Consider the following 13,155-nt stretch of genomic DNA (forward strand, 5'->3'; position numbering starts at 1 on the left):
TTTTGTAGTGCAATCCCTGACTGGTCCTGACACCACCATTTTGACAGCTGAATCCTATGGCGGCACAGATTCAGCGCCCAGATTTCAGCCCTCTCTTATCTTAGGTCCAGATTGGGGGCGGGATGCATCGTCGCATCGAAGAGCAGTCGAGACACCCTGAATTTTTGGGGCGTGTTCATGCATGACAAGCTAAGAATTTTTTCCTTTGGGGATGTCCGGCTAGTTGAATTCCTTATTGGTCCCACGCAGTCTTCAACTCCAATGTGGAGTTATTTCCCCTCTTCAACCTCTGGAGAGGGTATCCGAGGTATCCCTAAGACTGTTCCCGTTCCAGAATGCTCTGCTTTGGCTTTTGCTTTTTTCCGCCGCGAATCGTCCGATCGACGCAGGCGTAAGGAGGAGAGAATTCGAAAAGTCTGGGGTCATCGATGTTGACGATTGTAGATTTGGTCGATCATATCAGGTTTGTTATGGCCTTGTTAAGGGTATGACCAAGGATTTCTGAAAAGCTGTCAGTCGCCACTTGGGACGGGAACGTGGACTTGGTGTGTGTGGACTCTCGGCCATGATGTTCACTCGTGGCTTGCTGTGTTCGGGACTGATGGTTTCGCTAACATAGCATTTGGCCTTCTTGACACACAATTGGATACCAAATAGAGTGGACTCACTCCGTTCCTTTCGTTCTGGATGCTGCCAAGTGCACAACAACCAGTCGTCGACCACCATCAGGAAAAGTATGTCCTAAAAGGTCCATATCTGAGGCTCTGAAACGTGCCTGATCTCCAAGTGGAGGGTACATATACAGTGAGCTTCTGTGCTGTCTCAATGTACATCTGCATCTCTACGTTCTTGCGACGATCTGTCACCTGGTCTTGCCTTGAAGGCAAATCTACATCTCCGCCGTCTTCTTGCATCAGTGGTCTTATATTCTCTTCTGAGTCGGTTGTCTTCATTGGATCGGTGCTTTCTCAGTCAGCCTTGGGGGTTGATCGTCGTAAGCATTGCCCTTCGACTACTTGGGTACCTTTGCAGCGTCATTCTGTTTCAACGACCTTCAAAAGCTCATAGCTGTCATCGTACGATTTATACTTTAACGTGCACGACGAGCACCGGGTCGAAGGCTTTATCATACATCATAGCATCATTGCCACTGTCACCAACATCATCAAAGTCACAAACCTGAGCTCTTTCCCACCTCAATACCTCCATCCGACATCATCATCATGAAAGGACTTTCTATTTACAACGAAGGTTCAAGATGCTACCAACCATGCTCATACACACCCTCCAATAAATCGTTCTGTGCTCGGTTACGCCGGATATTCAAAGGACCCCCACAAGAAGCACCACAACCAGCATGGAAAGACGAGAAGAAGTACCACCACGTCCCAACACACGCTCGATCCTCTTTCATGAAAACGGCTACAAGTCCCGTCATGCTTGGACCACACCTCAGACAACCTTCCGAGACGTCAACGATCGACGAAAAAGCTGCAGAGAGGCAGGACAGAGCTACACAAGAGAGCTTGATCTAGATGATCATGATATAAGGGGCATGGCACAGGATGTTGGATGTTTGGATGGGACATGATGATAGACGTCACGATGAAGCGTCATTGCATTTCTTGGTACTGAAGGGTTTCGGATTTGGAGTGTGATGTGAGGAATGATTGTACGAATTGATTTTGGATTAGGCGTTCGATACCCATGAGGTTGGCACACTCGTTACTGCTACTACGGAAAGATGTTATTGATTTCTTATTATACGGTTGGGAAGAGGTGAGCGTCGTCTTCTGTTAAACGACTATTAACGCATCATGAATCGGAGTTCACAGTTAGAGGTTAGAGTTTTCCGGAGTTGTTGGGGTGTTTCATGACAACAAAAGCCAACGAGGCTATCTCTTTTGTATATAAAGTTGTCGAGATCCTCGAAAATTATATGGACAATGAGGGCATTCAGCTTTCAAACAAATCCTCACATTATCATTGATGGCCTCAGGCTCTGTTCCTACATGTGTCCAATAGAACGAATTTGACGGAATACATCAACTGACAGTTTAGGAAGCACTTAGGACCTCCAGCTTCTCGACGATGCCTTCGGCGAGCTCCCCCACCTTTTGTCCGAGACATTGTATCACACGAGGTTTTTTTCACCGCGACGAATCTGCACATCGCCATTCTCAATATTAGACCGTTCAAGCTGCAGGATGCATATGCACAAAGTCAATTGATCTCGTGGTCATCAGAACGCGCAATATGTCTCGCTTTTTCATTACCTAGGGCTGGGCTTAGTCACGTGAAACACTATTCCCCACGTTTGAAGTGTTCTGATTCAGTATGAGAAAACATTCTCACCCAGTATCTCAAGCATATCCTGCTGCAGAACATTTGGTTCATCTCCTCGCTCCCGTCTCAACATGCTCCCCAGTCACGTGGTCAACGACGCCTCACCTGAACAGTTCCTCGCAAATACGCCCGACCTCAACGCCAACATCAACGTGCCTAGATCAAATACAGATTCCATGTGTAACACTCACCGCCAATAAACATGTAGCCTTCGGATGCTGGATTGCTCAACATGGCGGAAACGTTCAGCCTCTTCCGACTCAATCCTCCGAGCTACTGCATCGGAGGCTGAAAGACTCGACAATAGACGGCGCAGGCCACAGCAGTTCCGCTCCTTACGGGAGCTTGCTGCAGATGCGCCTCTTCCTTGCAACGGTCAATCTATCATCGACAGGCTGCAAGATCGATGAGATGGAAACCCTGGCCTTCATGGATGTCTTTTTCCACGGTTCAGGTACGCGATGAAAAGCCCCTGCTTCGATCATGGTATCTTTGTCCCAAGAGCCAAACTGCACGACATCAAAGTCTAAATTCTCGTCACTGAAAGGTTTCCTCAGCATGTTTGCTGTGGGTAACCGTTGAACCTGCTGCTCTTCCCATTCTCGCAACCTTCACGAGCATCCTGCATGTATCGGGCCGTACCTGTGCTCTCCTGAGCCACCATACGAGGAAGCGAAAGGTGGAAAGTGGTCAGCGCTGCAGCTACCCTACGTTCTACGAGACTTTCCCCTCTCCTGTCCAATATATTGATAGGATTGATTGTTCAACATTGTGATAGCTCACATTTTGTGCCACTTTTGCGGTACCATTTCTTCAACTGAACAAAGCCATGCAAACTTTCATTTCACTACCGAGTGGATTAATTCGAGCAAAGGGCCAATCTTCTGGAATGCTTAGACTGTTACTCAGGTTCTGGCCCTTGCCGAGCTGATGGAAACTAGCTGTTCTGGATATTCTCTTGCCGAATATGGAATTCTTCTGCATCACCTTCCGAGGTTGAAGTGGCTATCCGCCATGCATCGCTGTCAAGCACGCGAATGTAAATGAATCTCTTTCCGATTCCTCTTTTGCGATTTTAGATCTGTTCCCCATCGAGCAAAGTAGGCTGGTTAAGGTCCTGCTGCGTTCCATGAATCCGTCTTACGCTCCTTTCCCGAGCATGTCCTACCAGAAGACCTCGTGATATCATCATTGTTAGCATACTTCCACGAGATGTCGCCTTAGCCTCAGTTATCAATTGCTCCATCGTTCGTATACTCCTCTTCGCTGTTTTTGTCGCCCGAGTATACATGATTTCCCTTCACCATGATGCTTCAAAAGACGAGTTTCCGAATCAAACGCTTCATCACTCAACGACGGAATCAAAGCACTCCGGATCTAGGCGTAAATTATGACGAAGCACGTTTCTCAGACTTGAAACTCTCGATCAGCAGTCCAAAAAGGTTATCATGGTTGTCAGAAGCACCTTCAACCGAAGTGATCGCCCTTCGACGGACGAACAGCAACACGACAGTGCGAAGCCATCACATACATCAATCAGGAACGGCACATTCATCATCAAGTTCTTTGTGCAGTTGCGACTGCAATGAGAATCCGGTACCAATTGAGCAGTCTTTGTCTCGAGTCAAGTCGGCGACGGTCCGGCCAGAAATTCTTTATTTGCCTCCAGCACTACCCACAAATGCCTCTGACGATGCGAAATCATGGCGACTCATATTTCCAGAGTCATTGCCTAGGTCTTCGAGCTTGACTGCAGCCTCGAAAATACGTATCGCAACACCTCCATCACTTCCTCCAATCATTGCGGCTGATCTATTCGAGACAGCAACCTATGACCACGACAATGACAGAACACCAACACAAAGCGTCAAATACATCTCTCAACCTGATATGGAAGATTTCTCAAACAACGTCGAACAATTAATCCGCGAAACAGACGAAGCATTCAAAGCTGTAGGCACAGCTCTTGCCGACGCAAAAGCCGCGACTCAAGAGTGGTATGACACCAAGTCCACACTTGTAGCACCCAAACTATCGATCTCTCGTGGCATCATGAGGAAGTCCAGATCGCCTGTACCTGCATCACCCACCGCTCGGTCCCCTATCGCCAAAATTAAACCCACTCCACTCGCAGCGACAGGAAAGGCGAAGAGACATAGGAAAAGTAAATCGAATTTATTCAATAGAGCGTCTGGCTCGACGCCTCCACCCCTGCCAGTGCAATCTGACACTCCAGCTCGATGGACGTTGAACGATGTGACAGCAAACATGGTGGACGTGTTCAGTGGGAGACGATTCAGGCTGGAGGCGGATGAAATGCTTACACCGATGCGGATCCAGAAGCTGAAGGAGCAAGTTGCGGCTGAGGAAGAGAGGAGGAAGAGTGCAGAGTCATCACGCTCAAGTACTAGTTATGAAACGGACGGCGATGATGATTTTGGGACACCCACTGATCCGTTCTATCTCGACACATTTGGCAAGACTGGTGGTTCGAAAGAAGCGGCATCACCACCGCCGCCTCCTCCTGCATTTACTAGTCCAAGACCGCCGCCTCCAGTGACACAAGTAAACAAAAGCGTCGCGACGGCAAGCACGTCGAGTGCGTCGAGCAAAGACAGCGAGCTCACAACGCCAGTTGCTCCTCCTCAAGCGAAAGCCGGTATGATATTCAACGACTATTCTTTCCCCGCACCACCATTACCACCAAAGAACCCACGACGCCCGTCCGCAGTGCCACTTCTGCCCACCATCTCCGAAGTTTCGCCCTTAAACCTCTCCCCAACCCAATTTTTTGCACAGAGCGGATCAGTCGCGGAAGTCGTTGAGAAACCACGAAGTCCTATCCTCCTCCCATCCACAAACTTCAGCATGTTATCCCCGCTCTTCAAACATGGATCTATACGAATCGAGCGGATCCTGAAACCTAGGAAAGATAAATCGCTCAGTCCAGACGAGGAGGGGTTGGATTGGGTAGCGTTCCAAATGGCTATATCGGGGAATATGGACGAGTACAGCCATGACGTTAGAAGTGATAGCGAGTGGGAACTTGACGAGGTAGAGCATGATGAGATTGAGGCTTGGTGGAATAGTTTGGGACTTGAGCTGGGAGGGCTGCAGTCGTCGCTGCCGATGGACGTGAAGAGTGCAGTGGTCGAAATTCGCAAATCTAAGCCACTGCCTATAAGAAACGATTTGAGAGAGAAGAGAGCTGATGGTATATACAAAGCAGCAGAAGAGCAGTTGATAAAGACTTGGAGAGCAGAGATAGATACTAACAAGATCGTGGAAGAAGTTCCCAGAGAGGAGGTAGACACGAATAAGTTCGTCATCAACGAAAGACCCAGAGCCGCAGCTCCGAGACTTATGCCGCCGCCTGTCATTGAGGTGAGGAGACCGTCAGTAGCGGAAAGCATGCCGGATTCGCCGATGCTGGATCTGGGGAGAGTGAGTCCGTTGAAGGATGGAGATATTATACCTATGGGGTTCAATCTTGGACATGATTTGGGAGATTTTTTGCAGTGGGAGACGAATCATGTGCAGATGTTTATGGGAGATGAGAGATAATATGTACAGAGATAGATTATATGAAATGACTGCTTGACGATTCAACCCTAGAATCATTTTAGGCAAAGAAAGGCCTGGATGTGAAAGTTCATGAATTGAATTCTATGAGCAACGAAAGCATTGAGGCCGACGCATCCCCCTATGTTCATGACCGATCATTGCTCAAAGTACTCCCGATTCTGTGACAATTGCCATCCAGTGGCAACATTCTCCATTTCGTACTTCATTTTCTAAGTCTCAGCAGTCTCTCCTTCCAATCCCGCTTCACCTTCACTGACGTCGCCAGACTCGTCGATGCCTTCGGAAGAGCCTTCATTGGGTTGGGTCTTGTGTGGACATTTCGTAACACTGATGTGACAAGTTAGCATTGATGTTCTCTTGAAGACGTATTTAAACTTCAAGCAGAATCGTCTTCCAGGCTCAACCAGGAGCTTCACTTACATCAGATTGGCCGCTCGATCACTCAAAGCTCTCAAGCGCTCCTCCGTCTTCTTTTTCCTCGCCTTCAACCGATGGACCTTTCTCTTGATATAAGTCATCTCAGCTTCATGGACGGATAGATCGCGCAATTAGTCCTCTTCATCCTTTGCGATCTGGACCATCTCCAGGGAGCCGTCGGGGTCATTGTCATTGTCATAAACGATGACAGGTTGAAGGCCGCGTTGCTCGATATCGTTGTTGACGATGTTGCGGATGAGTTCATACTTGAGGCCTGTGGTTGAGAGATGACGACGGCTACATTCGGATCGCGCTCGATCGTAAGACCATTGTTCGTAGGACTTGGGGAGCTCTATAGAATCATCTGTTGCCTTGGGCATGATGTTGATGGTTTTGAATTGTTGTTGAGGTTGATGTTGTGGTACTGTGGATGAAGGAGTCGCAGTGGAAGTATTGCTTAGAATTCTTGCACTTCCTACAAAGGTGAATTGAGCATTCATTTAGTGGCCCGAAATCGTCGACCTCGATTATTCCCATGAGGGCACACATAAGCAAGGAAATGTGCGGCTCGAGAGCGTACATTCAAGAATCTGTTTTAGCTCGATGTCATGAACTTCGAATATGATGGCTAGAACGGCATATACAAGCGACAAAGGGTATGACTCGAGGATGTACATTCAAAAATTTGCTTGAGATTATTCTACAAATAGGGTATCTTCCCAGACCTTGTTGGCTCCCGATTACACACTTTGTTGCCCACCCTACTGTCCTTGTTCGTCCCATTCTCGCCACATATACAATCAAAACCTACATGTACAGCAAAACATCAAGACAAATACGTTAGTGTTTACGGCCTCGCCAATCTGAACATGAGCTCTATCTTTCGACCCTTATAGACGTGATAGTCATTTGGTCCCTTATCCCGATAGCATTTGATAACAGCTTTTTCCTTTCCAGATGGCCAACCGATACAGTATTCCATAGAGTCTTCCCAAACACTCTGTGGACCATGAGACTTGAACTTTGTCATTAAAGACATAGCAAGGCCCTCTTCGGAAGGGAGCTGGTCTTTGGCAATGAATATGTAATTCGTAGGCTTTGTGGAGGCATCTGCGGCTGGTCTATCAATCTAAATTAGCCCCGCCATGATTCAAGTAAACACCAAAGATAAACTTGGATAGTTAAGAATGCTTTTTACTCGATAGTACTCATGATGGTGGACTTCCCACGAGCACCGTCATCACTTTGTCTGTGTCTTTAAGTTAGTCATGATATTCTAGCACAAGCACAATGCGGACTTCGAGGTTCTGTAATCGTAGGACTTACAAATTCGCTACCCCACTTCCAGCATGGATTTCCTCGAAATATTGGAGATAACCTAGCGGTTTGTCTGGAAAGGTACAGAAAGCCCTGTATTGGAAAACTTTATAGCACGCCCAAGCGGCTTCTAAGTTTTTGAAAAGAAGCTTGTATCCAGTTTCATCGGTTCTGACGCGGATGTCGCGAGATCCGTGATTTCTTCTAATCCACTTTTCGAGCCATTCACGATCAATATTCGTTCTAGATGCAGGCAAAACCAGATACGGGGCGGAGGGCGGTGTCTCAATGGTGGGCTGTTGGGGCTCCATTGAAGAGTCCTTCTTCTTGCTCTTTTTGGCTATTGCACTAGTGGCATCATGCATACTATTGTTCTTGCGCTTCGTGCTATGACTTGGAATGACCTCGTTCGTGCCGTTCGTGTTAGGGCTATACATGGTCAGCATCAAAAGCTATTGCTTCTGAATTATAGAGAGATGTGACTGACGCTGCGTGCTGACTACTCTCCTCTGCTTCATAACCCTGATTATGGGCGGCATCGAGAAGTTGTCTGGTACAAGTCAGTCTCAATATATCGAATAGTAGAGCTTCGACTCATAGCCAAATGATGGAAATCGCGCTGTACAAAGGAAGGCACCTTGTAAGGTCGACTTGCGACAACAATGCAGCACTAACGTACCTGGAATCTGGCATAGCTGTGACTATCTTCTCAGTACCAACTAGCTCGACAGATCTATCAACAGTCAGCATTGATCGTCCTACCATTGGCTCGATGCTGATCAGCCTGGGGTTGTATAGCTTACTTTGTCTGACTAGCAATATCTTCAGAACTATCCGTACCTTCGTCCGCTAGGAATAACTGGAAGTGTACCACTGCACCATAGAGCCAATTATCTCTGCTCCCCCAATACGTATAGCACGCTTTAATCTTCTCGTCTCCTTCGCCTTCAGGGAAGAGGATAAAGTATCCAGTCCTATCTGCTCGAACACTCCTCGCATTACCTGCTTTGGTATACTTGGCTCGAATACGATCAATCCGGTCTCCCCTGACTTCGCATTCTTTGCTAGAGATGAAAAGCCATGGCTTCAAGAGGGTAGATGCAAGGGGAACTTTAGAAATAAGATGAGGCGCGCTATCAGGCAGCTCTGTGTGCTTCTGCGTAGTTTCTGGAGCAGTCTGAGGCGCGGCTACAGGAATATTGCCCTTTAGGAAAGCTCTATTACGCGTTATTACTGCTATCCACATGACTGATCTGGGTCTCTATCACGCCGGAAGCATATCGCTAACAGCATCAAAGTTGAGAAATAACTCACTCTTGTGATTCACTTGCGGTATATCCCCGAACGCGGTTGTTGCGCGTAGTCTCTTTACTGTTGTAATTGTCCCAAGCAACTTGTGCCTTTTTTATGATGTGGGCCTCTGTTGTCTGGACCAGCCATTTCTGGTATTGCAACTTTGCTTTCTCAATTGTGACCTGGTTGAGACCGTGCTTCAACACGTCTCTATTGTGCTGTTCCTCCAATGTTCCGAGAGGATCATTGAGTTGTGTAAATACCGGAGTGACTGGAAGCTTCGCTTTGTCGTCTTCGACTAAAGTCTGGACCAGTTCCCATTTCAGACCGTGTTTGTTGGGAGGGAGCCCATGTGCGAGAAGGGCATCGTCCAGCTCAGCTTTAGACATCCTGTCATAGTTTGGGAGTTGCAAATCGCCCGTATCTATGTGCGGCGCCATAGTGACAGTGCGTGATTGCCAAAGCAAGAGGTTGTTGAAGAGGAGTTGTGGGATCAATGTTATGATGTAAACGAGAAGTGCGCTACGCGAGGTGTATGCGCAATGGTCAAAGCAAAACTTGGTGAAGAGGAATTGTGGGATTAATGTTATGATGTAGACGGAAGCGCGCTAACACAGACAGAGTGTAGGACCATGGAAGGGAGGAAGGCTCAGATTGCAAGATTGATCCTAGCATAAGGCTGAACACGCGATTAAGCGAGGTCTATTCCTAGCCAGAAACGTCTGTATAGATTTAAATAAGCATTTCTTTGCCATAACGATAAAACCGTATAGCATCCATGTGAGAGAACCTAGATGGACTTGGCTTTGACAGAAAAAGAGTTTAAGTTATTCATATGAGAGAACCTAAATGAATATTCATAATCAATTCATTCTTAAGCCCAGGTTAAAATAATTTTTTTTTCTTATTTTTTTTCTTATTTTTTTCATTCTTTTTTTTTCGTGTTCGCAATTGCCGCAGTTCTTTGCAAAATAAGCGAATGCAAGTTTGGCCGAGATGGGAGAGGGTTAGTCGCAAAAATGATTTCTTATGACACCAGCCTTTGGCTCTGTGAGTTTTTGGTCTTTCGAAGCTAAGCGAGGCACAGCCAAATGATAGCTAGTACATCGCCTGAGGTTGCTATGTGCTCGACTTGAATAAATATCTTAAGAGCCAAGAGAACACTCTTCTTGCCTTGCAATATCGACAGTGCCAGCTCTTTTTGAATAAAGAAGCTTAGTGGTTCTCATTATGATAGATATGTAGTTGATTTCCTGGAAAATAAAATATCACGAAAAAAAAGCGCCACGATATGTCTCAAAGATTCCACAACAAACAGTATTCAAGTTCGAAATCATTTGAGGCAAAATGTATCTGCTACTTCGCACGGCCTACCTGGTATGCTCAATCCATTCCCACTCGATACCATACAAGCTTTCCTCGTCCCTCATGCCTTCCAAATCCTCTTGATAGCCTCCGTGACACCAACATCGTTCGTCTCGAATTCGTACAAACCAACACCAACCAAGACAGTCGCGGCCCTCAAACCCCACCAAAATAACACCCTTGTCTTCGGCAATCGCTTCGTGGGGATATAATCGATGACGATGGATTCGAAGCCGATATGTGAATGGATCAGGATTGTACCGCAGAGGATAGCGTCCATCATGGGGTTTAATGATCCGGCGGCAAATGGTGCAATCGTGAGTGGGACGAGACCGGCAGAGATCAAACGCTCGAAGGTCCAATGGTAGGAGCCATGCGAGGGACTTGGGGTGGGCACTGGTGCTGGATCATTCGCTACAAGACAATCAGTAGATGTCAGAGACTCAATGGCAGATGTTTGTACCAGTTCCTTGAACGACCTCTAGATCATACGTTAGCTATCATCAATAATTAAACAACCGCTCTGGTCTTACGTGGTAGAGCTGGAAGAAGTGATCGTCTGCCACTTGCATGGAAAGCAGCTACTCGCATCGAACCTGGCACAGCATCTCTGGCAAACGTATTACGGACGACCTTTCTCGATAAGACTGAGGTAGGATTGGTGGCGGGGTTAGAAGAGAGCTTCGTCGAGAAGGCACGCCTCGAAGCTGCTGCGAAACACGTCTTCTGAAGCATTGCTGGTCGCACAATTGAAGTCATATTGATTCGTTGTGCTGTCCGCAATGAAGTGGTCGTGGATGATCTGAGGTCTGAAGTGAAGTCGTGAACGTCTCTTCCCTCGGCAAAAGCGTCCGCACCTTCCCGGACGGGTCATGCTTTTTCGGGTCGCCTCTGATTGGTTGACGAAAAGAGCTCCGACAAATCTGTAAGGAACTACGGAACGAACGACATTCAGGTTCCATTCCAAGATCTTCGATTCAAGAACATCTGCAACCACCTTCACATCAACCTCCATGGCGTCCCGGCGGTTAGCTCTCAACCTCACCCAGGGACTGCGCAACCGCGCTGCCCTCAACACTGTCGCCCCGTTGAGAAGAGGCTTTGCGACGCCCGTGGTGAAAAATGGCGTGAAGACGGAATCAACGACCCTGTCCAACGGCCTCACGGTACGAAAAAGCCTTTTTTTGAGCTCTAATATCTGCTAATACCTTTAGATTGCTACAGAGCATTCGCCATGGGCACAAACATCGACCGTTGGTGTTTGGATTGATGCTGGTTCCCGAGCAGAGACAGACAAGACCAATGGCACAGCTCATTTCCTTGAGCATCTGGCCTTCAAGGTAACTCAATTGATCTACAGGAGTGATGAATTACAATTGACCATGTCTGCAGGGTACCAGCAACCGAACACAACAACAATTGGAGCTGGAAATCGAGAATATGGGTGGTCACTTGAATGCGTACACATCTGTATGTTTGCCTGCTTCGGAAAGCTAGGGCATATGCTGATATGGATTATAGCGTGAAAACACTGTGTACTACGCCAAAGCCTTCAATGCCGATGTACCCGCGACCGTCAACATCCTCTCCGATATCCTCACAAACTCCAAACTCGAGCCCCAAGCAATTGAGCGAGAGCGCGATGTAATCCTAAGAGAGTCAGAGGAGGTCGATAAGCAATTGGAGGAAGTTGTCTTCGATCACCTACACGCAACTGCTTTCCAAGGTCAACCACTAGGACGAACAATTCTGGGACCGGCCGAGAACATTCAGAGTATTCAACGCGAGGATTTGGTCAACTATATCAAGACAAACTACACTGCTGATCGCATGGTTCTTGTCGGTGCTGGTGGTGTTCCCCATGACCAGCTCGTTGAGCTTGCTGAGAAGCATTTCTCCGGTCTTTCAAGCGACAGCTCTGCTTCCCTTGCTCCAAAGCGAAAGCCAGAATTTATTGGTTCTGAGGTCCGAATCCGTGATGATACCATCCCAACTGCGAACATTGCTATTGCTGTCGAGGGTGTTAGCTGGAAAGATGACGACTACTTCACTGCTTTGGTTACACAAGCTATTGTCGGTAACTGGGATAAAGCAATGGGCAATGCTCCTCATATGGGAAGCAAGCTCAGTGGTTTCGTCCACAAGAACGATCTGGCCAACAGCTTCATGAGCTTCTCCACAAGTTACAGCGATACTGGGTAAGATTTATTATGGCTTTGATTCGTGACAAGCTAACTCGATCAGTCTCTGGGGTATCTATCTCGTCACCGACAAGCTCACCCGAATCGATGATCTTGTTCACTTCACACTCCGCGAATGGTCCCGATTATCATATAACGTCACAGACGCCGAGGTTGAGCGAGCTAAGGCTCAGTTGAAGGCATCTATTCTCCTCTCACTGGATGGCACAACCGCTGTTGCCGAAGATATTGGACGACAAATCATCACAACTGGCCGTCGTATGGGACCAGAGGAGATTGAGCGCGTCATTGGAGCAATCACAGAGAAGGACGTTATGAGCTTTGCGCAAAGAAAGCTATGGGACCAGGACGTTGCAGTTAGTGCTATTGGAAGCATTGAGGGTCTGTTGGATTACAACAGGTACGTTTTCTCGAAAGTATTATCGGCTAAATTAAGCCTTTCTAATTTCTTCCTACAGAATTCGGAACGACATGAGCAGGAACGCATAAGGAGTAGATTCGGAGCGAAAGACGGGGTGATAGAGTGTATATTGCGAGAAGCGCAGTTGTTTGTAAACATAGCCCCCTATAAAATGTTTCATCCTTCAATTACGCTGGAATGTATGCTCCTATGGTAAGAGACGTGTTTGGC

At 47.3% G+C, this 13,155-nt stretch overlaps 6 protein-coding genes across 6 annotated transcripts; 3 read left to right on the top strand and 3 right to left on the bottom strand.

Moving 5' to 3' along the window:
* Positions 1-2,260: 2,260 nt before the first annotated feature.
* On the top strand, positions 2,261-3,121 carry LY89DRAFT_713127 (uncharacterized protein; the record flags this gene model as incomplete). The annotated part of the gene is made up of 2 exons (XM_018218028.1): positions 2,261-2,800; positions 2,904-3,121. The coding sequence occupies exons 1-2, from the start codon at positions 2,338-2,340 to the stop codon at positions 3,119-3,121; spliced, it is 681 nt and encodes a 226-aa protein (XP_018078591.1). The 5' UTR covers positions 2,261-2,337.
* A 110-nt stretch (positions 3,122-3,231) lies between these two features.
* LY89DRAFT_15720 (uncharacterized protein) lies at positions 3,232-5,959 on the top strand. Its single transcript, XM_018205461.1, has one exon. The coding sequence runs from the start codon at positions 3,652-3,654 to the stop codon at positions 5,908-5,910; it is 2,259 nt and encodes a 752-aa protein (XP_018078592.1). The 5' UTR covers positions 3,232-3,651; the 3' UTR covers positions 5,911-5,959.
* Positions 5,960-6,140: 181 nt separating this feature from the next.
* Positions 6,141-6,848, bottom strand: LY89DRAFT_662991 (uncharacterized protein; the record flags this gene model as incomplete). The annotated part of the gene is made up of 3 exons (XM_018212680.1): positions 6,141-6,258; positions 6,352-6,434; positions 6,510-6,848. 3 exons carry the CDS (start codon positions 6,846-6,848, stop codon positions 6,141-6,143), a joined length of 540 nt encoding a protein of 179 aa, XP_018078593.1.
* Positions 6,849-7,039: 191 nt separating this feature from the next.
* Positions 7,040-9,398, bottom strand: LY89DRAFT_776387 (uncharacterized protein; the record flags this gene model as incomplete). Its single annotated transcript, XM_018222039.1, has 7 exons — positions 7,040-7,469; positions 7,547-7,597; positions 7,675-8,094; positions 8,153-8,215; positions 8,345-8,398; positions 8,469-8,882; positions 8,980-9,398. The coding sequence occupies 7 exons, from the start codon at positions 9,396-9,398 to the stop codon at positions 7,196-7,198; spliced, it is 1,695 nt and encodes a 564-aa protein (XP_018079055.1). The 3' UTR covers positions 7,040-7,195.
* Positions 9,399-9,989: 591 nt separating this feature from the next.
* Positions 9,990-11,233, bottom strand: LY89DRAFT_679428 (succinate dehydrogenase-ubiquinone-cytochrome b small subunit, mitochondrial precursor). Its single transcript, XM_018213869.1, has 3 exons — positions 10,857-11,233; positions 10,787-10,804; positions 9,990-10,737 (listed from the first exon to the last, which is right to left on the bottom strand). The coding sequence occupies exons 1-3, from the start codon at positions 11,080-11,082 to the stop codon at positions 10,385-10,387; spliced, it is 597 nt and encodes a 198-aa protein (XP_018078594.1). The 5' UTR covers positions 11,083-11,233; the 3' UTR covers positions 9,990-10,384.
* Positions 11,234-11,336: 103 nt separating this feature from the next.
* LY89DRAFT_571984 (mitochondrial processing peptidase beta subunit mitochondrial precursor) lies at positions 11,337-13,013 on the top strand (the record flags this gene model as incomplete). Its single annotated transcript, XM_018208620.1, has 6 exons — positions 11,337-11,489; positions 11,538-11,663; positions 11,716-11,793; positions 11,845-12,521; positions 12,568-12,924; positions 12,983-13,013. 6 exons carry the CDS (start codon positions 11,337-11,339, stop codon positions 13,011-13,013), a joined length of 1,422 nt encoding a protein of 473 aa, XP_018078595.1.
* Between the last annotated feature and the right edge of the window lie 142 nt (positions 13,014-13,155).

Source organism: Mollisia scopiformis (assembly GCF_001500285.1).
Source record: "Mollisia scopiformis unplaced genomic scaffold LY89scaffold_1, whole genome shotgun sequence".
NCBI lineage: Eukaryota > Fungi > Ascomycota > Leotiomycetes > Helotiales > Mollisiaceae > Mollisia > Mollisia scopiformis.